The 22,018-nt window shown below is 41.7% G+C and overlaps 1 protein-coding gene across 1 annotated transcript in view; it reads left to right on the top strand.

The window, feature by feature from the left end:
• Positions 1-22,018, top strand: part of cubn (cubilin (intrinsic factor-cobalamin receptor)) — a gene marked incomplete at both ends in the record, with an annotated part of 365,190 nt that overhangs the window by 296,629 nt on the left and 46,543 nt on the right. The window contains 5 exons of the mRNA XM_080049812.1: positions 3,692-3,848; positions 4,066-4,215; positions 4,331-4,516; positions 5,849-5,978; positions 15,069-15,286. Coding sequence (XP_079905938.1) covers positions 3,692-3,848; positions 4,066-4,215; positions 4,331-4,516; positions 5,849-5,978; positions 15,069-15,286 — 841 coding nt within the window. The remainder of the gene's footprint in view (positions 1-3,691; positions 3,849-4,065; positions 4,216-4,330; positions 4,517-5,848; positions 5,979-15,068; positions 15,287-22,018) is intronic.

Below are 22,018 nucleotides of genomic sequence, written 5' to 3'. Positions count from 1 at the left end.
TTCTATTCAAATTTGTATAGTTCTGATTGTACAGTAGACGTAACGGTGATGGAAACCTTTTTCAGTGGCCTGAACATGCCTTCCCTCTCTCAGGACCTGAGACATAGCCTTGAGGCACCTATTACTCAGAAAGAAATTTTTGCAGCAATAACATCTATGCAATCAGGCAAATCTCCTGGCCCAGACGGATTTCCATCTGACTTTTTTAAGAAATTTTCAGCCGAATTATCGCCTTTTTTATGTTCAGTACTTTCAGACTCATTTGACTCAGGTAAACTTCCGCCCTCGTTCTACCAGGCCTGTATTTCCTTGTTGTTAAAAAAGGATAAAGATCCTCTAGATTGTGCATCATACCGACCAATTTCACTATTAAATACGGATGTGAAGATACTTGCTAAAATTCTTGCTCATAGATTGGAGGGTGCTCTCCCCTCAATCATATCTCCTGACCAAACTGGGTTTATAAAGGGACGCCAATTATTTTATAATACCCGCAGGCTAATGAACATTTTATATTCCCCCAGAAATACTGAATCAGAATGTCTCGCTTCTATGGATGCTGAAAAAGCATTTGATAGAGTAGAATGGAATTATTTGTTTTTCACCCTGGAAAAATTCGGTTTGGGTCCTGTTTTCACTTCTTGGGTTAAATTATTATATGCATGTCCTTCTGCCTCAGTATTAACAAACAGCCGTTACTCAAGTAGTTTTGATCTGCACCGTGGGACCCGGCAGGGTTGTCCTTTGAGCCCGCTCCTTTTTGCTATTGCAATCGAACCACTTGCTATTGCCATTCGTGGTAACAAACAGATTCAGGGGATATGGAGAGGAGGAATTGAACATAAGGTATCATTGTACGCCGATGACTTACTTTTGTTTGTCGCCAAGCCAGCCTCCTCTTTACTGGAGGCTCTTTCTGTGTTGGAGGTCTTCAGTCAGTTTTCTGGCTATAAACTTAACTTGAGTAAGAGCGAACTCTTTCCGATTAATAAAGAAGCTCTTAAACTTGATTATACAGCTCTCCCACTCAAAGTGGTGACAGACCATCTGAGTTACCTTGGGGTATGTTTTACCAGAAATTTTAAAAACCTACTTAAATATAACTTCCTCAAATTATTGGACCAGACGAAGCAAATATTATCGAAGTGGTCTCCTCTGGCTTTCTCTCTTATAGGTAGAATAAATTCAATTAAAATGACATTACTCCCAAAATTCCTATATTTATTCCAATGTCTCCCCATCTTTCTTCCCAAATCCTTTTTTCAGGCCCTTGACTCTTTAATGATAAATTATATTTGGAATGGTAAACATCCTCGGTTACGGAAAGCTTTTCTTCAAAGACCCAAACAAACAGGTGGAATGGCTCTCCCTAATTTCCAATACTATTACTGGGCGGCTAATATCCGTTCTCTAATGTATTGGGTGCATTTTCACCTTGACGACTCAGCCCCAGTCTGGGTAACAATGGAGTCCAGCACTATTAGCCCACTGTCTCTATCTGCCTTCTTAAGCGCCGCACTTCCACTCTCTTCGGCGATTCCCAACAGTAGTCCCGTGATTAAGCACTCCCTTCGAATTTGGACCCAATTTAGGAAGAATTTTGGAATGCAGAATTTTTCACTTTTTAGTCCAATTGCAGCTAATCATTTGTTTACTCCCTCGACTGTGGATGGTGCATTCAAGATCTGGCATAAAAAAGGCTTAAAATGCATCGGTGATTTATTTATTAATGATCTATTTGTTAGTTTTTCTCAATTGACAAAAAATGTTGGTATAGAAAAGACGCATTTTTTCCGATATCTGCAAATCAGGAATTTTACGCAAAAGTTAATTCCCCAATTCCCTCACAAACCTCCAGCCAATCATGCCGATTTGTTTTTTTCTGTAAACCCCACATTAAAAGGCTCAATTTCTGTGTTTTTCAATTTTATTTCGAAGTTGCATAGCCCTTCATTAGCAGCTATAAGAACTCTGTGGGAGCAGGACCTTGGTTCTGCCTTCACAGATCACATGTGGGATTCAGTCTTGGATCAGATACATTCTACCTCTATGTGCGCACGACATGCTCTAGTGCAATTTAAAGTAGTACATCGTATCCACATGTCTAAAACTAAATTAGCTCGTATGTTCCCCGATGTAGACCCGACCTGTGATAGCTGTAAGAACGCACCGGCATCACTCTTTCACATGTACTGGTTGTGTCCCACCTTGACTGAGTTCTGGACATCAGTTTTTCAAACAATCTCTGAAGTATTGCAGCATCAAATTGAGCCGAACCCTTTCACCGCAATTTTTGGCATTGCTCCAAATCCGGGCTTGCCTAAAGTGAAGCTGAAGGTTCTGGCCTTCACCTCGCTGCTTGCTCGCAGAGCTATTTTACTCAAATGGAAAGATCCTGCTCCTCCTTCCCACTCATACTGGATTAAGGATATTATGTCATGTATGAATTTAGAGAAGATACGTTATACGGCCCAGGGATCGGAGATTAAATTTGACGAGATTTGGCGCCCCTTTATGAATTATTTTGATAGACGAACAACAATTTTACAGGAGTAGCAACCCCCTCCCCTCCTTTTTTTTATTTATTTATTTATTTATTTATTTATTTTGTTTCTTGTAGTGTGTATTTTGTCTATGTAGTTTTCTAATATTGTGTATTGTTTTTTTTTTTTTTTTTATTATTATTATATATATATATATATATATATTTTATGTGCTGCAGGATTGGTTGTGGGTGGGATGTGGGCGGGGTGTGTTCGGGGGGGGGGAAAAAGGGGAAAAAAATAATTAATCATTGTATTGTATTTGCTTTGCAAATTCTTTTGATGAATAAAAAAACCTTTGAAAGAATATGCTGTTCAGGGTGTTCTACTGCCAGCACTCAGAGATTAAAAGAAAATAAGTTAATGTATTAATCCCTCTATTCTGAGAGAAAACGCAACAAACATATAATAAAATTTAATGTTATTTTTATTCATCTAAAATTTTACATAATTTTTTTGATGTTTTACTTTTTTGCCTTGGTATCGTTTCAGTATCGGTACCAAGCTACTTAAGGTAGGTGTCATATCAAAGTCATCATTTTGGTATCTTGACAGCACTAATACAACTAGTTGATTTAAACTGACTGGATTTAAGAAACATTGAGCACACCATCTCCAACTTTTTGGCTCCTTTGTTACAGACACATGCGCTCTTGTAAGTCTGGTCCACACAGCTAAAGGCCTGAGAGCTAACATAGGCCCATAACAACCAACCACACCTGGTAACACCATCCTTTGTGTGAGCAGTTAGGTTTACCTAGATTTCATTTAGTGGGTTATTATTTTCTTTAAATAAAGCTTTGAGTTTTATTATGCTGGTCTTCTTTATATTGTACAAAAGTCAACGTTGACAAACTATTCTACGCAGAACTCCACACCATTCAACCCAGTATCTCTTCATATATTAATTTGGTTATATTTATTCATGAAACTATAACACATTAAATGGAGCTTATTTTGTGAGACTGATTTTAGGTTATAAGCAACGAAGTTTCACGGTTAAACTGTGACAGAATTAAATTGTTATTTTTTTGATTGTATTTGATAGCTGGAGTATAGAGTTTCACCCTTCCTCTTATTGCATTTAATTCAATACTATAGGAATTCTATATCCCCAACTGTCTGAATTATTGTTTATTTTCCTACAGGTCTGGTCAGGTCAGACCCAAAATACTGAGGCTCTCCTGTCAACAGGCTGTGGTTCTGTCGCCCCGGGCCCCATTATTGCTCCATTTAACATCATCACAAGCCGATTCCAGAGCAATGCAGCCCCCGGCAGAGGTTTCTCTGCCTCCTTCAGCAGCAGTAAGAACCAGACAGTGAAGATAGTTTCATGTCAGAATGTCACATAAGAACATGCTGACATGCTGTGACAGTATGTTAATCTCAAACACAGTAGCTGTTTGTTCTGAATGAATCTTTTCTTAAATGAGAGTGCAGAGGACATGTTACCTTTTATAAAGGTACATTTGAGGTAGCTCCCAACAAAATGGTAAAATGTCTGATGCTTTCTGTTCATTAGGGTGCGGAGCAAACTTCACAGCTCCCAGCGGAAGAGTGGTTTCTCCAAATTATCCAGCAAACTACCCCGACGACACCAACTGCAACTTTACTATAAATGCTGGAGACCAGACTGTCGTTGTCCTTACCTTTCAGGTCTTTCAAGTAGAAGGCAAGTGCAATAATAAAATATCAAGATTGGCCTGTCTTCCTTATGGAAGTTGTTTTTGTATGTTTTGTTGTTTAAACAAGTAGTAAATTGTTTGTTGGGTATGTGGCCTGTCTAGCACACTCCACCTGTCTACATGATGGGCTTAAGATCTACAGCCTGGCTACTAGTCGTACTGCTCTTGCCACTCTCTGCGGTACCAGTATCCCAGGGCCCTTCTCCACCTTTGGCCCCATGTTACTCCACTTCTACTCTGACTCCTCCATCACCAAGAGGGGCTTCATGGCAGAATACAGAGCCATACGTAAGTAAAGAAGAGGAGGAATGCAGGATTTCTTCAAATGAGCAACAGTTATGGTAAACTAGTCAGTGTATAATTTGTGTATCTTTCATTAATTTCATATCCGTTTCAAAATCAAAACATAAAAAAACAAAAAGTTTTTTTTAACAATAATTCATGACCAGGATATCAAGTATGAGAACAATGGCCTAAATGTTAAATTTGAAAATAACATTTTGCAATTTGGTGGTCACGAGGTTACGGTGTTGTGCAAAAGTTACCCCCCGGTGTGTTGATTTGCATAACATTTGGCATTTCAACATACGATATATGGAAAAAAGCAAACTAGGGCTGCCCACTGAAAGTCGATGATTCAAATCATCAGTTGGAACCCCTGGGGTTGACGTAGATTTTTCAAGTCGAGCCGTCTGTTTTTTTTCCTCTTTTTGTCAGTCAGTGTGTATTACAACAGGATGAAAGCAAATGCCAGGTCAGTAGGTGGAGATAATGTGTCACACCATAGAAGAACATTGTGCTCTTATTGAGCGAGCAGCAATAATCAAAAAACAAAACTGAAAGTGGCAAAAGCTAAGACCTAAGCGGCTTCATATGATTGTGCGCAGTATATAGTTTCTCCACATAAAATTCTAACTCGTTTTCCACTGCTCAATACTCCCGTTGCTTCTATTCCAACTTATTACAGTTAACATGACACATTTTAAAGTGTCATGGTCTTTGTATTTGTAAAAAACCAAGCAAGTAGATTTATTTATTTTATCGCAATATTGGCCACAATAATTGCAATCGCAGAATTTCACCAATCCCCACCCACACCACGACCTAAAACATTATCCCACAAGTGTTTGTAAAGGTGGACTGCATGGCTAGGTGCTTCATTATATACACCTGTGGCAATGGTAATGAAACACCTGAACTTGTGGCCCATTACTTTTGTCCATATAGTGTATATGTTATTTAGGAGATGTGGACTACAGATGGAGGGTGGCCTATGAGAGGTTTTACAAAACACCATATGTTCATCACAGGGAGTTTGACTCTTAAAGAGCACAGTTTAATGTTCAGTAATATACTTAATAGAAGTATACATGAAGTGGGGAGGGGAGAATCAGTAAACTCACCTACATAGCAACTACCTTCAACCATAACAGGCAATGTCTAAATCCTAACTGTGTGTGTGTGTGTGTGTGTGTGTGTGTGTGTGTGTGTGTGTGTGTGTGTGTGTGTGTGTGTGTGTGTGTGTGTGTGTGTGTGTGTGTGTGTGTGTGTGTGTGTGTGTGTGTGTGTGTGTGTGTGTGTGTGTGTGTGTGTGTGTGTGTGTGTGTGTGTGTCATGCAGCATGCGGTGGTTTCTTCAACAGCAGCATTGGTACAGTGAGCAGTCCTGCACTCTCCATGACCAACTACCACCACAACATCAACTGCACCTACCATATCATGGTCCAATCAGACAGAGTTTTGGATTTGAAGTAAGACTGCAATGAATGCATCAAAACATTGATTTGGACTGGACTAAACTGGGGAACTGGAAATATATTGAAGGCATACCTCTTAAATTACAGAGAGGAAGATTCTTACATACTGTGTAAGATATGAATATTACAAGTCATTTCACACTTGGATTTTTGTTCACTTCTGCTGGCAGAAACACTGATATTAGGGAATTTCCAAAACTAAAATAGTAAAATTGCAAGAAAAATATATTCACAATATGTTTAAAAAAAAGTATATCCCTACGTAGGCTAATATGCAACCATACTTTGCGTGTTGTGTGAAGGAGATTAGATTAATGCATGTTTGTTCTCTGAAAATTCTGATTCATTTCATGAATAATAACGTTTCAAAAACGTCCCTTTTATATATTTTTTTTTTACAAATCGCACCCTGCAACAACCTGAAACCCAATATTAGCAGTAGGCAGTTGAGGCAGGGGACTGGTACTGGTAAATTATATAGAAATGTTTTAATTGGCTGAACAAATACAATTACATTTTTATTCTTTTTTACTTTTATTTTGATGGTTTTATCAATTTTTTACATACAGACAAAAAGACAGAATAAGTAGACACATACAATACACACACAACCCCCTCCCCCCTCCCTCACACAAACAGACCAAAAAAACAAAAACAAAAGCAAAAACAAACAAAAAAAAACTGGGGCAAACCTCTCATGTTCACTGCAGGTGGCGCCAAGGGGGCAAACATTTCAGGCCCGATGTGCTGCAGCTCTGGGCCCCATACGGCGAGGAAACCACGAGCGTTTCCGGACAGCTCGTATCTCAGCCTCTCAATATGCAAAATGCCCACCAGTTCCCTCAGCCAAGTGTCGAACTGAGGGGCCAAGTCCGATTTCCACAGTTTCAAAATGCATCTCTTAGCAATTACCATGCCATTAGTCTGGCATGACCACTTCCGCCAGCGTCTATTCGCTTGCGGCGGCAAGCTACGCAGCCCTGACGCAGCCCCCTCCTTTTCCGGTTGCTGGCTTTCCCCTATTGTGATCCCCCTCAAATTCGGAAACAATTCGCTCACAGTCAACCCGTGTGCTTACGTGCAGTGCTCTCTCTCTCACACACACACACACACACACACACACACACACACACACACACACACACACACACACAGGGTGTGAGAAGTCACATTACTGTAGACAGAAATAAAGTGTGGCGATACTTCGGGATAATAATATTGGCGGCGGCGGTCCGGGACGCAGCCTAGATTAGCCTAGCCTAGCTGTCCAACTTCATTGTACAACTACCCCCGGGCAGAAATACCCTCATAAACTCTGGAAAATGAAGCGTGGGGGTTTGAATTGAGCACCGGACCTTATAACCAGCTAGATTAAGATCCGCCGTTCCCTTTCTTTGGTGAATTAGGGACTGACACAGCAGCGGTGTTTTAGCGACGGGGAAAGATTCCAACGGCTTCCACTATCACCTAGCAACTCTTACGGCTACTTGCTGCAGTTGGTGTAGCGCTCACAACGTCAAAACCCTGTTCTGCCTGTAAACAGACGGACTACGGCTCTGACTACAGCGATAGGAGGTGGTGACATAAGTTCTCGAATGCTAAAAATTCTACTCGACCGCCGTAGCCGTCCTCTCAACCGCCGATGATAATGTTACCAGAGATAACACTACGTGGCTAGTTAACTCCGGTTAAGTTATCCCGTGAGCTCCTCGGGGGCTAAAGTGTATGGTGTCTTGACATGCTGGTTAGAAAGCAACACACTGTATATTCCTTTTGTCTTTAATAGTTTTTGTGTGGCGTTTGCGGGTTTAGCCATTTCTCTGACAGTCTCTGGACGTGAAGACGTTCCATCAAAATAAGTCCCCCCCCCGGCAATATTTTGCAGGACACCGCTGCTGCTTCCCGGGGTTAGCCCCGCCCTAGATGATTGTGATTGGTTTAAACAAATACAAACAGGCTAGCCCAGTTTCCCCCGGTTTCCCCACCCGAATAGACGGCTCTAAACAGAGTGCTTCCAGACCATACTACGTGCTGTAGTTTGGTCTGGCTTTGCGAGACTACCATGCCATAGACCATTATTGTGCGAGCATATGGTCCAGTTTTTCCAAGGCTGCGGAATGTCCAAACAGGGCGGTTTCCGGATCTGGAGTTAAAGGAACATTTAAGACATTAGAATACCATTGAAATACAAGACACCAAAAGTTGAAAAGATTTGGACATTCCCAAAAGTGATGAGCAAGTGTACTCTCGGCAATCTTACACCTGTTACATAAAGGCGAAAGATTTGGGAAAAAGTTATGCAGTTTAACCTTGGAATAGTGTAATATAAGTGTGACCTTAAATTGAATTAACTGAAGCCTCGAGTTTATAGAGCAGGATTTTATGCTTTTTAGCGCTCCCTCCCAGACACAGTCAGCTATTCCAATGTTTAAGTCTTTTTCCCAGGCTTGCTTTATTTTTAAAGTGGATTTGTCCTGCCGGTCTAAAAATATTCCCACAAAAGATGAAATCAGGTTTTTAGCTTCTGGTGAGCCTAGCAAAGTGTTGGACAATGAATCATCTGCGGGCAGGGACTCAAAGGATGGTATATTATGTCTGACATAATTCCTCACCTGTAGATACCTGAAGAATTGAGCTTTTGACAGCGAAAACTTTGATACTAGCTGATCAAATGAAGCAAAGTGACCATTTATATAAAGGTCCTCAACTGTTACTGTTCCCTTCCGACTCCAATATCTGAATGCTGAATCTGTGAACGATAGGGGGAAGGCATGATTATGCCAGATTGGGGCATGTATGGTCGTGTTCGGTAGGTCACAGGCCTTCCTAATTTGGTTCCAAATTCTCTGACCGTTGGACAAGGTAAAGTGGTCTCCTCTAAAGGAGGCAGAGAAAAGGAGGGCAGTAAGAGAGGTTTTTGGGGCCAAGCTTTTTTCAATTGCCAACCAGGGGGGAAGATCAGATCTAATGCCTTTTTCATATGTAAATTACCAATACACCATCACTCTAGCATTGGCAGCCCAGTAATAATGTAAAAAACATGGTAACCCCAGTCCGCCATGCTCCCTGGGTTTCTGAAGATGGGCTTTTGAGATCCTATGTGCTTTATATCCCCAAATGAAAGGCATTATAATAGAATCAATTGACTTAAAGTAAGATTTAGGAATATAAATTGGCACATTCTGAAATAGATACAGGAATCTCGGCAGGGAAACCATCTTTACTGCGTTCACACGGCCAATAAGGGAGATCGGTAATGTTCTCCATTTCTCTATGTTTTCCTTTAGTTTGTTCTTTCTGTAAAATTTAACTCAAAGTGTCTTTGGGTTTTTAGATAATTTAATGCCCAGGTACTTTATACTGACCAGATTTGTTTTAAACTGCGTATTAGCTAGGAATGTTGGGTCCAGATCTGCTGTTAAAGACAAGAGTTCACTTTTTTTTCCAGTTTATGGTGTAACCCGAGACGTCACCAAAATAATTAATTAGCTGGAGTTGGTGGGGGATAGCCTGGAAATCCAGACCCTGATATCTTGAACGATAGAGGGTCTGGCCACGATCAATTGTAATTTCCAACTCGAGGGGCGGCTCCTACTCGTGCATTTTAAATGCCACTGCACGCAGTTGAATAGCACTACAACCAATCAGAGCGATGCACAATGTGACGTAAACTCCGTTCGTTTAGCGAACAGCTGTTAAACTGTTAAATTAAACGTTTGCCGTGGTCGGTCGGCAAAACAGAACATTCCACTTACTTGCTAATGAAAGATTTGAGTGCCATCTTCCAAATCGTAAAGAGTCAAGGCCAAAGCAGTCTCAAACTCACACAACATATCCACAGCCATCTTTGATGTTTACTATCACAGCTTCGACGCATGGCTTCGACGTCGCATGTACGTCACTGTCGTCATCCGGTTACGTCCTTCCCAGAGTACCATACAAGGGCTCTGGGCCGCCCATATTAGATAGAACTAGAGGTGGGCATAGATTAATTTTTTTAATCTAGATTAATCTCATTGAATTTTGGAATTAATCTAGATTAATCTAGATTAAAATGGCTCATTTGAATTCTTTCATAATATGTGTGTGCTCCCTAAATAATGACAAAAAGTAGGCCTAAGTCTTTGAGAACGTGTTTCTCAAGCCAGGTGGCGCATCAGACCAGGGGCTCATCTCCTGTTTCCAACATGCATCACAAACTGCTTGAGGAAGCTGTTCTACTATGATAATTGGTGATGAATGAATGTTCAACAAGATGTTACTTAGTAACGCGTTACCGGCATCGGACCTCTTTTTTCAGTAACGAGTAGGCCTAATCTAACGCGTTACTATCTCCAAACCAGTAATCAGATTAAAGTTACTCATCAAAGTCACTGTGCGTTACTTTTTCTGTCATTTTCCTTAGTGAAACATTTTACATAACTGCACAAATGACTGCGATTGCGATTTTATGTAAATAAATGTGCGCGCATGTGTCTCTAAACGCTCCAACTGCTCCAACCGCTCCTCTCGTCTTTTTGGTAGCGCCCCTCGTCTCTGACATGCAGCGTGTGTGTGTGTCTGTGTGTGTGTGTGCAGCAGCATTACGGCCGAGTCTAAGCTGAACTGTGGCGCAAAACAAAGTTTTCCCCCCGATGAAATATAGCGTCTGCTATGGGGATATTTAGGATTCAGGTACGGTGACGTTGACGTTGAAGAGATAGAAGTGTTTAAAACTTGGAAACTTATAGTCACGTGGCGACCGGTGGCCACACACACCCACCCTGCGTTCCAATACCCGATTGTGTCGTGGGCAAGTGATGGAGAGAGAGAGCGGCGGGTGTGTGAGAGAAGCTCCTGCAATAAAGGCTCCTCAAGTGTCAACAACGGCCCCCGGCTATAATTAGGGACTTTAAGCAACGACGGTTGAGAGGACGGCTACGGCGGTCGAGTAGAATTTTGAGCATTCGAGAATTTATGTCATCACCTCCTATCGCTGTAGTCAGAGCGAGTCATAGCCGTAGTCCGTCTGTTTACAACGGCAGAATGAGTTTTTGACGTTGTGAGCGCTACACCAACTGCAGCAAGTAGCTGGTCTAAGTGTTGCTAGGTGATAGTGGAGCCCGTTGGAATCTTTCCCTGGCGCCGTAGCCGTCCCTAAAACACCGCTGCTTAAAGTCCCTATTACCCGACCAGAGAACACACGGAAGGGGGTTCACCCCGACGGCGAACAGCCATCGGCCCTGGAGGGAACCATCTCCCCTGAGCCGAACAGGAGGTGGAATAAGAGATTAACGGCGATATTTTTTTTATCGCCGATAAGAGTCTGGGGTTAACGCAGCACGTTAACGCCGATAACGGCCCACCACTAGATAGAACCAATTGAAACGTGAGCCCAGATTTCTGGTCTTTTTGAAAAAGCTTCAACGGAGAGTGTCCAGACCAACAGGCGCAGCAGATTTAATTTGCCAGCGCCTAGTGGCAGGTCTGGGAATGCCAGGCTAGGTGGGGGATGGAATTCTCGGGGTCGGCTACAAAGAGGGCGATATCATCTGCGTACAGAGAGATCTTATGGTCCATCCCACCTAGTGATATTGGCTTTATAAGTGCGTGCCCTCTTATGCTAATAGCCAGGGGCAAAGTACGGGTTAGTTTCATCTCTGTCTAGTTTTAACAATAGAGAAATGTTTGCGTTATACAGTGTTGGTGGGAGCCTATTCACTTCGGTTGAGTGGGAGAACATTCTATGCAGGATCGCGGTTACTTGGTCAGCAAACTTCTTATAAAATCCGTGATTTCTGCAGGGGACAGTTCAGAGTTTAGGGCCTCGCGGGAGGCGCTGTCTATTTTTGGTATGTCTAGCTTTTTTAACCATGCGTCGATATCACCATTAGCTTTGGATTTATACAGCTCCTGATAATACTCCTTAAAGCGTTTATTTATCTGTTTCGGGTCAGTTAAAGCCACACCTCTGCTAGATTTTATTGTATGGATCTGCTGGCTTGTTGCCCTCTGAGCAGGCGGGCCAGTAAAGTATGTGGTTTATCGCCTAATTCAAAATATTGTTGCTTAAGTCTGAGAAGCTGATCACTCACTTGACTTGTTAAAATAGTGTTATACTCGTATTTAAGACTAAGAATATTTTGCAGAGTTTGGGGGTCATTTGTGCCTCTGTATAATGTCTCCAGCGAGGTGAGCTCCAAGTCAATATCTTTCAAACGTCTTTCTCTAGATTTCTTTAAAGACCCTTCATATGAAATGATATAACCTCTCATGAACACTTTAAAAGTTTCCCACAAGGTGGAGTCAGAGACATCCGAGGTATAGTTGGTTTCTAAATATTCAGTGATTTTTCCCGACATTTATTTACAAACATTTCTATCGTTGAGCAGTGAAGGGCGTAGATGCCAATTAGCTTGCTGTTTGGATCTCCCAAAGTCAAGAATAATGGCCGCTGGGGCATGATCCGAGATCAGGATGTTGTGATATTTGGTGTCTATTACGTTGGGTATGAGTCTTGAGTCTAATAAAAAATATTCAATACGAATTGTGCATTTTGGAAAAAAAGGAGTCTGTCTGTGGGGTGCTGTATTCTTCAGATGTCAACTAAATTAGTAGTTGAGATCAAGTTTTTCAGAACTGTAGATGAGTTAGAAGGGTAGCTTGTTTTCTTTGATGACCTGTCCATATGCCAATCAAGGATTACATTGTGGTCCCCTGCAGCAATCACATTTGTGCCCGAAAGGTTGGGTAACATATCAAAGGTTTTACGGAAAAAGGCAGTGTCATCAATATTTGGGCCATAAATGTTAAGAAGTGTTACATGAACAGAGCAAAGTTACCCAGTTACTATAAGGAAACGACCATTCGGGTCAGTTACTGTAGAGATATGTCTGAAATCTATGTTTTTCTTAATAATAATAATTGCCACACCACGGGCTTTGCTTGAAAAAGTAGATTGAAATATCTGGTCTGCTCTGATGGTCTAATGTGAGTTTCTTGGAGGAACAGAATATCGGCAGCTAGAGATTTAAGATGTTAAAAAACCTTGGCTCGTTTAATTGGATGGCCCATGCCTCGCAAGTTCCAGCTCACCATGGTAACCCCCCTGCTTGTATCATCACCCCCGGGTATCATACAAAGTTATACGCCATAATACACACGCAGTGACACAGTAGTTTGCCCCAAACAAAAAGACAGTTAGACCACTAGTATAAAAACACATACAGCCCTCGAACATGCCCTCCCACCCTCCCCACTTTCCCAGACAAAGCGGGGGAGAATATCCTAACGTACTGTAAAGCTTACGACTTTAAAGCTAGAACTAACAAGTAGAACTCTGCAGAGCAATAAAGCTTAACTATTTCTCCGGTAAACTGTAAAAAAAAAAAAAAAAAAAAGCACATCTATAATAGTATTTTGGCTTCAAATGGCCCCAAATAAATATGGCTATGGAGAACGAATATCAACTTTGGAATAACTGAACTGTGTAAACAGTGAGCAGAAGAGTTATATGAAACGGAAAACTCACATGAATTAACAAATATTTGAAAATATGCCTGCAGCTTTAAATGTACGGCTGTAAACATTATAGAAGAGCCATTAGGACGCCACAGCACGCATATAGGGGCAGATAATATGCGGTAACAGCACACCCCCCACAAAACAAAATGAACACCATCTGGACATAGTTTATCATTTGAAATGCACGTAAATTTGAGTGTAGCCATTGTATACAGCCTGTATCTTTAGTAAATAGGCAAAACACCTGCACAATCAGCTGTGTAGCAAAACACAGACGCTAACTGACAGCCGCACGTCTGCCTTATATGGCTACAGTGTTACCTCTCATCCATTGGATTAAACGTCCTTAAACAGTGTCTTTATGGAGGTTTGGGGGACTTGTCGATGTATTTCTGCGCCTCCTGGGGTGAGGTTATCCATTTTCTGGCTCCATCGGACACCGTGAGACGGACTCGCGCTGGGTATAACAGCGCAGGTTTCAGTCCCAGACTGTAAAGCTCTGCCACAACGTCCCGGTACTCTGCACGCTGGCTCTGCACTTCGGGGCTGTAATCCTCCACAATCCGAATAGGCTCGCCACGAAACTCGAGCTGACCTCTTCTTCGTGCCTCTCTGATGAGTAGATCCTTTGTCTGGTATCGATGCAGGCGCAAAATGACTGGTCGCGGTCTCTGGTCGGGTGCTGGTTTAGCTTTAAGGGAGCGATGGGCTCTGTCGACTTCTGGGAGATCTGGCAACATCTCGATCCCAAAAACCTCCCGCAGCAAATCCAAAAAAAATTCAGTTGGGCGTCCGCTTTCAGTGGATTCAGGCAAACCGAGAATGCGTATGTTTTGTTGCCGGCTTCGGCCCTCCAAGTCGGCCACTTTAGCTGTTAGCTTTGTGTTGTCACCACGCAGAGTGGAACAAATGGTCTCGAGGTCGCTGACACGCTGACTCAGGTCATCCACAGAAAGGTCCAGGGACGAGACGCGTTGACCATGGTCCTCCACTGTCAGTATAATCTGGTCTAACTTTGAGTCTAGCTGATCAAATGATTTGTTTATACTCGGCAGTCAGCGCCTTCCGGTGCTGCTCGAGTAGCGTGGTTATAGCTCCCAAGCTAACGTTAGCATTGGCATCCTCTTTTTCGCTCGGAGTCGCCTTTTTACCCTTAGAAGACATTTAGAGAGACGGCTGTACTTCTATAAAGGAGTGTTTGACAAAAACGAAAAAAAAACTGAAGCCGGTTTGGTGTGATAGTATGAGTGCGGAATGTTATAAAAAGATAGTTTACCGGAGCTCACACTAAGTGCGTCCACTCCATCTAACTCTCGAACCGGAACAAATTAAATTACATTTGATTGATTGGGAGGGCATGATGCACTATTGGGTGGGCTGAGTCTACCCCTGCCCATGGCTACCGCCGGCCTCGATTACGAGTCTTTAATTGATAACCAGAAAATGTTTTCAGAGACATAATACTCTTCTCGTGTTACATTGGAGTAAATGTCAGTATCAACATGGACCACAATTGACAGGTAGTATCTTGCAGTAACATGATTTCTTTGCTCCTGGGGGCCTGGTTTTCTCTTTCCACAGGTTTAACACCTTCCACCTGGAGGCATCCTCTGCCTGTCGTTATGACTATGTGGCAGTGTATGATGGACAGGACACCATGGCACCTTTGCTGGGTAGATTCTGTGGAGCAGTGCTTCCACCCAACCTGCGCTCCTCCACCAACCAGCTCTTCATCGTCTTCAGGACTGATAACACAGTGAATGGGATTGGCTGGCGAGCTACTTACAGTGAGACGCTTGGTAGGTCAATATTAATCTATCTGTAGCTTGGTTTCCATTACCCTGCTTTCATTAATTTTATGCATTTTAGAAATATCGTATCAGAAAATGTGATGGAAATGCCATATTTTTTTTTTAAATCCCCTGATTCGCAAAAAAAGTTTTAACGCTCGCTTGAGATGGTTTTTGATTTGTGCGAAAAAGGGATATTGCGCAAAGTGTGGGATGGAAACACAATTTTAGAATGAGTTGTGACGCACAGTGGCGGTTTTAGAACGTAATTTATGGGTGGGCCTAGGAATATCTAGATTGGCCTTGGTTTTTTAAAGCTTAAACAAACACGTATACATATAAAATGTATATAAAATCATGAAGTGGAGAGAACTTGCAGATCGGTAGTACATTTTAATATGCCTTTTACTCATTTCAGGATATCCCATAATAAAAACACTCATAGAAAATCCAACACTGCTGCATAGCTAACGTTATAATAGTGACTGCAACCCAAACATGAATATAAATGGATCAAACGAATCGAATTAATTCAGAAAAACTTTCAGAAACAGCAATCATGCCACGGCGGGCCAGCATACAAAAACCCGGTCTTACCGGAGCTTCTACACAAGGCGGAGTCTTATGTATCTATATAAAATGATGAAGTGGAGAGAACTTGCAAATCGGTAGGATTTTAATATGCCTTTTACTCATGTCAGAATATCACACAGGCCTACCAGTCTGTCGGATCAGATGTAGGATAATAAAAAATAGGCACAACCTGGTCCAACGGTATTTCATCATCATTTTGTAGAGGTTGTTTTTTTTAAAGTGACTCAAGAGCTGTTTAGCCATTGCTCATGTAGGCCGCTAACTTATGGTGCACAGAACCACCATCCACTGTCGGCGCCGACCATGCTGTTGCATAAAGCCGATATAAATAAAATAAATTATAAATGTATTCAAGAAAATACATATACTGTATGAGAAAAGACAATTAAACATTAAAAAAATATATATTTTATATTTTATTTTATTTTATTCCATGAATCTGATTGGGTGGGCCCCAATCAGTAAAAAAAATAACCTGTACTTTATAGGCTACTCCTGCATCACTCACTGTTTAGAGACATTTGGTTGGAAGGGGTGAGAGAAAGCAAATTAAAACTTTGAGAACTGGTCACCCAATCCTTGATATACAGGTCCTTCTCATATAATTAGCATATTGTGATAAAGTTGATTATTTTCCATAATGTAATGATAATAATTGAACTTTCATATATTTTAGATTCATTGCACACCAACTGAAATATTTCAGGTCTTTTGTTGTTTTAATACTGATGATTTTGGCATACAGCTCATGAAAACCCCAAATTCCTATCTCAAAAAATTAGCATATCATGAAAAGGTACTCTAAACGAGCTCTTAACCTAATCATCTGAATCAACTAATTAACTCTAAACACCTGCAAAAGATTCCTGAGGCTTTTAAAAACTCCCAGCCTGGTTCATTACTCAAAACCGCAATCATGGGTAAGACTGCCGACCTGACTGCTGTCCAGAAGGCCATCATTGACACCCTCAAGCAAGAGGGTAAGACACAGAAAGAAATTTCTGAGCGAATAGGCTGTTCCCAGAGTGCTGTATCAAGGCACCTCAGTGGGAAGTCTGTGGAAAGGAAAAAGTGTGGCAGAAAACGCTGCACAACCAGAAGAGGTGACCGGACCCTGAGGAGGATTGTGGAGAAGGACCGATTCCAGACCTTGGGGGACCTGCGGAAGCAGTGGACTGAGTCTGGAGTAGAAACATCCAGAGCCACCGTGCACAGGCGTGTGCAGGAAATGGGCTACAGGTGCCGCATTCCCCAGGTCAAGCCACTTTTGAACCAGAAACAGCGACAGAAGCGCCTGACCTGGGCTACAGAGAAGCAGCACTGGACTGTTGCTCAGTGGTATAAAGTACTTTTTCGGATGAAAGCAAATTTTGCATGTCATTCGGAAATCAAGGTGCCAGAGTCTGGAGGAAGACTGGGGAGAAGGAAATGCCAAAATGCCTGAAGTCCAGTGTCAAGTACCCACAGTCAGTGATGGTCTGGGGTGCCATGTCAGCTGCTGGTGTTGGTCCACTGTGTTTTATCAAAGGCAGGGTCAATGCAGCTACCTATCAGGAGATTTTGGAGCACTTCATGCTTCCATCTGCTGAAAAGCTTTATGGAGATGAAGATTTAATTTTTCAACAAGACCTGGCACCTGCTCACAGTGCCAAAACCACTGGTAAATGGTTTACTGACCATGGTATTACTGTGCTCAATTGGCCTGCCAACTCTCCTGACCTGAACCCCATAGAGAATCTGTGGGATATTGTGAAGAGGAAGTTGAGAGACACCAGACCCAACACTGTGGATGAGCTTAAGGCCGCTATCGAAGCATCCTGGGCCTCCATAACACCTCAGCAGTGCCACAGGCTGATTGCCTCCATGCCACGCCACATTGAAGCAGTCATTTCTGCGAAAGGATTCCCGACCAAGTATTGAGTGCATAACTGAACATAATTATTTGAAGGTTGACTTTTTTGTATTAAAAACACTTTTCTTATATTGGTCGGATGAAATATGCAAATTTTTTGAGATAGGGATTTTTGGTTTTTCTTTACTTTTCTGCCAAAATCATCAATATTAAAACAATAAAAGGCTTGAACTACTTCAGTTGTGTGTAATGAATCTAAAATATATGAAAGTCTAATGTTTATCAGTACATTACAGAAAATATTGAACTTTATCACAATATGCTAATTATATGAGAAGGACCTGTACAGTATGTATGACACTTATAATGCCTATTGCTTTTTTTCCCCCACCATAGGCCTACACAAAAAATGTTTTAACTTTTCTTTCATGTGGTATAAATTAGTACAACGTTGGCTGAATTGAACAGCTAGTTGTGAATGTTTTGGGAGTATTACTCCACAGCTTATTCAGGCACTACTGTGGAATCACACCTAAAACATCTTCAAATGCACGGGGGCTTAGCTGAGACGCTTCTCATTGCAGTGCCAGTTGGCTGCCTGTTACCCTATAACGCTAGCGTAAGCGGCCATTATCTGCTTAAAAATAAACTCACGCTTTTGCGCCGGAGGAGTGTGGGGAAGGGGGACCATTTGCCTTGGTTGTGATAACAACACAATGGCATTGAAGACACACTTTTAAAATGTGGATAAGGTGCTAGAATGCACAAGAAAACATAAAAATAGAGTTTGTTTCTTATAATTGCGTAAGAGGAGGATCCCTTCGGACCCCTTACAGGGGTCCATGAGCTCAGACACACAGACCCACTGCAGAGGTAACATAGGATGTATGGCCCAGGCATGATGCTTGCTTAGCATTGAGATTAATGTTGTTTGAGAATTAATATTACCCCCATACCCCCTACCCTCAGCAGCACCCCCAGTTATAAATCCCTTCCAGCGGCCCTGTGAATATTCATGTGCGAGCATGAGCATAGAGAGAGGTCCTGATGTCAGTTTATATGAGGGTTGCCGGTCTGATGTGGAAGTGGAATATTTGCTGCAAATTTGGCTGGATGAACGTGTGGGGAGTGGGAGGACGGGCCAGTGGGGGAAGAGGGAGGGGGGATTATCGCACTTAAGCATGGCACAGATGAACATGGCCAAGTAGGGGGCACTCGCACTTTGCCACTTTTCAATTAATTAATAAAGTTTCCACATCCGTTTATTGCTCCCACTATGAAAGCTTGGCAACTCCTGGCCAACACTTCACATATCCTGTGATAGGCCCATGGACCCTTGCCCACATCATATCATTCTGTGATTATATTAAAGCCACTACGAGTAGCATGGTCCGTTGGCGGCCCCTTTGGACAAAAGCGGTAGTATTTTTACGACGCCCGCTGTCGCAAAGCTGTTTTCTAGCTTGTGCCAGCCGTGCGAGTGTGAACTGAGAAGGGCGCAATATACAGGTGAAACTCGAAAAATTAGAATATCGTGCAAAAGTTCATTTGTTTCAGTAATTCAACTTTAAAGGTGAAAATAATATCTTATACAGACTCATTACATGCAAAGTGAGATATGTGAAGCCTTTATTTGTTATAATTGTGATTATTATGGCTTACAGTTTATAAAAACCCCAAATTCAAAATCTCAGAAAATTAGAATATTACATAAAATCAATAAAAAAAATATTTTAAATGCAGAAATGTCGGCCCTCTAGAAAGTATAATCATGCATATGTACTAAGTACTTGGTTTGGGCCCCTTTTGCACGAATTATTGCCTAAATGCGGCGTGGCATGGATGCTATCAGCCTGTGGCACTGCTGAGGTGTTATGGAAGCCCAGGTTGCTTTGATAGAGGCATTCAGCTCATCTGTACTGTTGGGTCTGGTGTGTCTCATCTGCCTCTTGACAATACTCCATAGTTTCTCTATTGGGTTCAGGTCAGGAGAGTTGTCTGGCCAATCAACACAGTAATACCATGGTCAGTCAACCAGTTACCAGTGGTTTGCCCCTGGCTACCGGCAGTAGCCAGGGGCAAGGGTGGGCCGTGCCCACCCAATCAAAAAAAAATATATATATATATATTTTTTTTTTAGGTAGAATTCCAGACCCACTATCCAACGGACCTGTTCATTCGCTGTCCAAGAAAATGTCAAATAAAATTCAGACTATTAATTAATACTAAAGAATATACCATTACCATTTGCTTCTAATTGTACAGTATAATTGGGCAGGACAGCCTGCCTCCAAGTTACCCACCCGCTTATAGTGGTCACTGGTCAGCAGAGCCGGCCCGAGGCATAAGTGAAATGAGCGGTTGCTTAGGGTCCCGAATGCCAGGGGGGCCCCCCCAATTTTTTTTTTTTTTTTTTTTTTGTTTTTGTTTGTGTGTTTGATCATATTATGTAAATGTAAATTATCATACATTAAATGGAATACAATGTTTTGGTAGATAGTTAATAGCAAAATGATTTAATCAGTTCATCTGGGAGGTAATCCGAGGTTAACTGTGCATGCCATGGACGTTCAAGTCCTGGCATGCACAGTGTATTGAGTTTATTTAAAAATATTTGAAAATGGGGCTGCCCTCCGTTGCCCATGCACTGTGTATAGTCTATAGCCTATTTGAGCCTCGTCTGTGGAAAAAAAGATAACTGGACAACAGAGTTCTTCTGCTTCGTTCCTCTCACTGCATTTAAATGAATTCATTATATTACAGAAAAATATGTCCCGTAAAAGAAACGGAGCACCAAGCCCATCCCAGAGGACACTGCATAATATTTTATTTCAAATTGATATTTCTATGGAAAATCCATGTGTCTTTCTTCAATAGCTTCTAATTCATCCGACCCAGTGTCTCCAAATTATTTGTTGACACAAAATTCCTCAGATTTAGCCTCTTAATTTTCCTCTCAAAGTGCACCAGATTCATGCATTTCACTTTAAAAAGGTAAAAAAAAATCTCCCGGGGGGGCATACCCCCGGACCCCCCTAGCAGGGTTGTGACCTCGGCTGGCTACTATATTTACCCAGCTGGACATCGGAGCCAATAGTGGAAAGACTATATATCTATATAGTGTGTATAGCTCTGGACTACCACCATCCAGGTTTCCCAGTCCCAAAGCTTCCTCTTCAATCAGCTCAGGCTGCCTACAGTTAATACTGCGATATACAAATATGTTGTATATAATGTATATTATATGTTATTCATAAGCATTTTCGAAAAAAAACATGAAAGAATCAAATCTCCCACACAGCAACACTCAAAGTTTATTTGTATATAGTGTTCTACACAATTCACAGTAAATGTGCCAAAAAGCAGACGCAGAGATCTTACAAGGGCAAAAAAATGCTGCTCGCGCGCTCGCATCATCGGTCTCTCTGCCCAGTGTGCCCACCTAAAATTTCTACAGGCCCACCCTAATCTAACTGTCTAGAACCGGGCCTGCATGCCACGCCGCATTGAGGCAAGAATTCATGCAACAGGGGCCCAAACCAAGTACTTAGTACATATGGATGATTATACTTTCTAGAGGGCCGACATTTCTGTATTTAAATTGCTTTTTTTATTGATTTTATGTAATATTCTAATATTCTGAGATTTTGAATTTGGGGTTTTTATAAACTGTAAGCCATAATAATCACAATTATAACAAATAAAGGCTTCACATAAATCAAATCAAATCAGTTTTATTTGTATAGCCCAAAATCACAAATACATTTGTCTCAGTGGGCTTTATATTTCATACAATATGATATATGATACAATATGATACAATATGACACCCTGCCCTTACACCCTTAGCTAGGCTGAGAAAAAACTCCCAGTAAAAACCCTTTACCGGGAATAAAAAAAAATTAAGAAATCTCAGGGAGAGTCGACAGAGTAAGGGATCCCTCTCCCAGGACGGGACATATCTCACTTTGCATGTAATGAGTCTATATAATATATTAGTTTCACCTTTAAAGTTGAATTACTGAAATAAATGAACTTTTGCACGATATTTTAATTTTTCGAGTTTCACCTGTAGTGCATGTCCGTGTGTTGAAAGTGTGAGGACTCTTTTCGGCTCCGTGAGAGTGGTTTTGACACTGCATCAACTAATGCCAGTCAGTGCACACACCTGATTGCAATGAGTTGATGCAGCAGTGTCACCTAACTACTCTCGCTCACGGAGCTGAAAGATTACGTGTCCTCACAGAAAGCGAATGAACGAGAGACGGCAGTTAGTATGGATCACGATGAGGTAA

The sequence above is a fragment of the Ammodytes marinus genome, assembly GCF_949987685.1.
Source record: "Ammodytes marinus genome assembly, chromosome: 21".
NCBI classification, from domain to species: domain Eukaryota; kingdom Metazoa; phylum Chordata; class Actinopteri; order Uranoscopiformes; family Ammodytidae; genus Ammodytes; species Ammodytes marinus.
The sequence above is the reverse complement of the archived record's forward strand: the minus strand, read 5'-3'. Positions and strand labels throughout refer to the sequence as shown.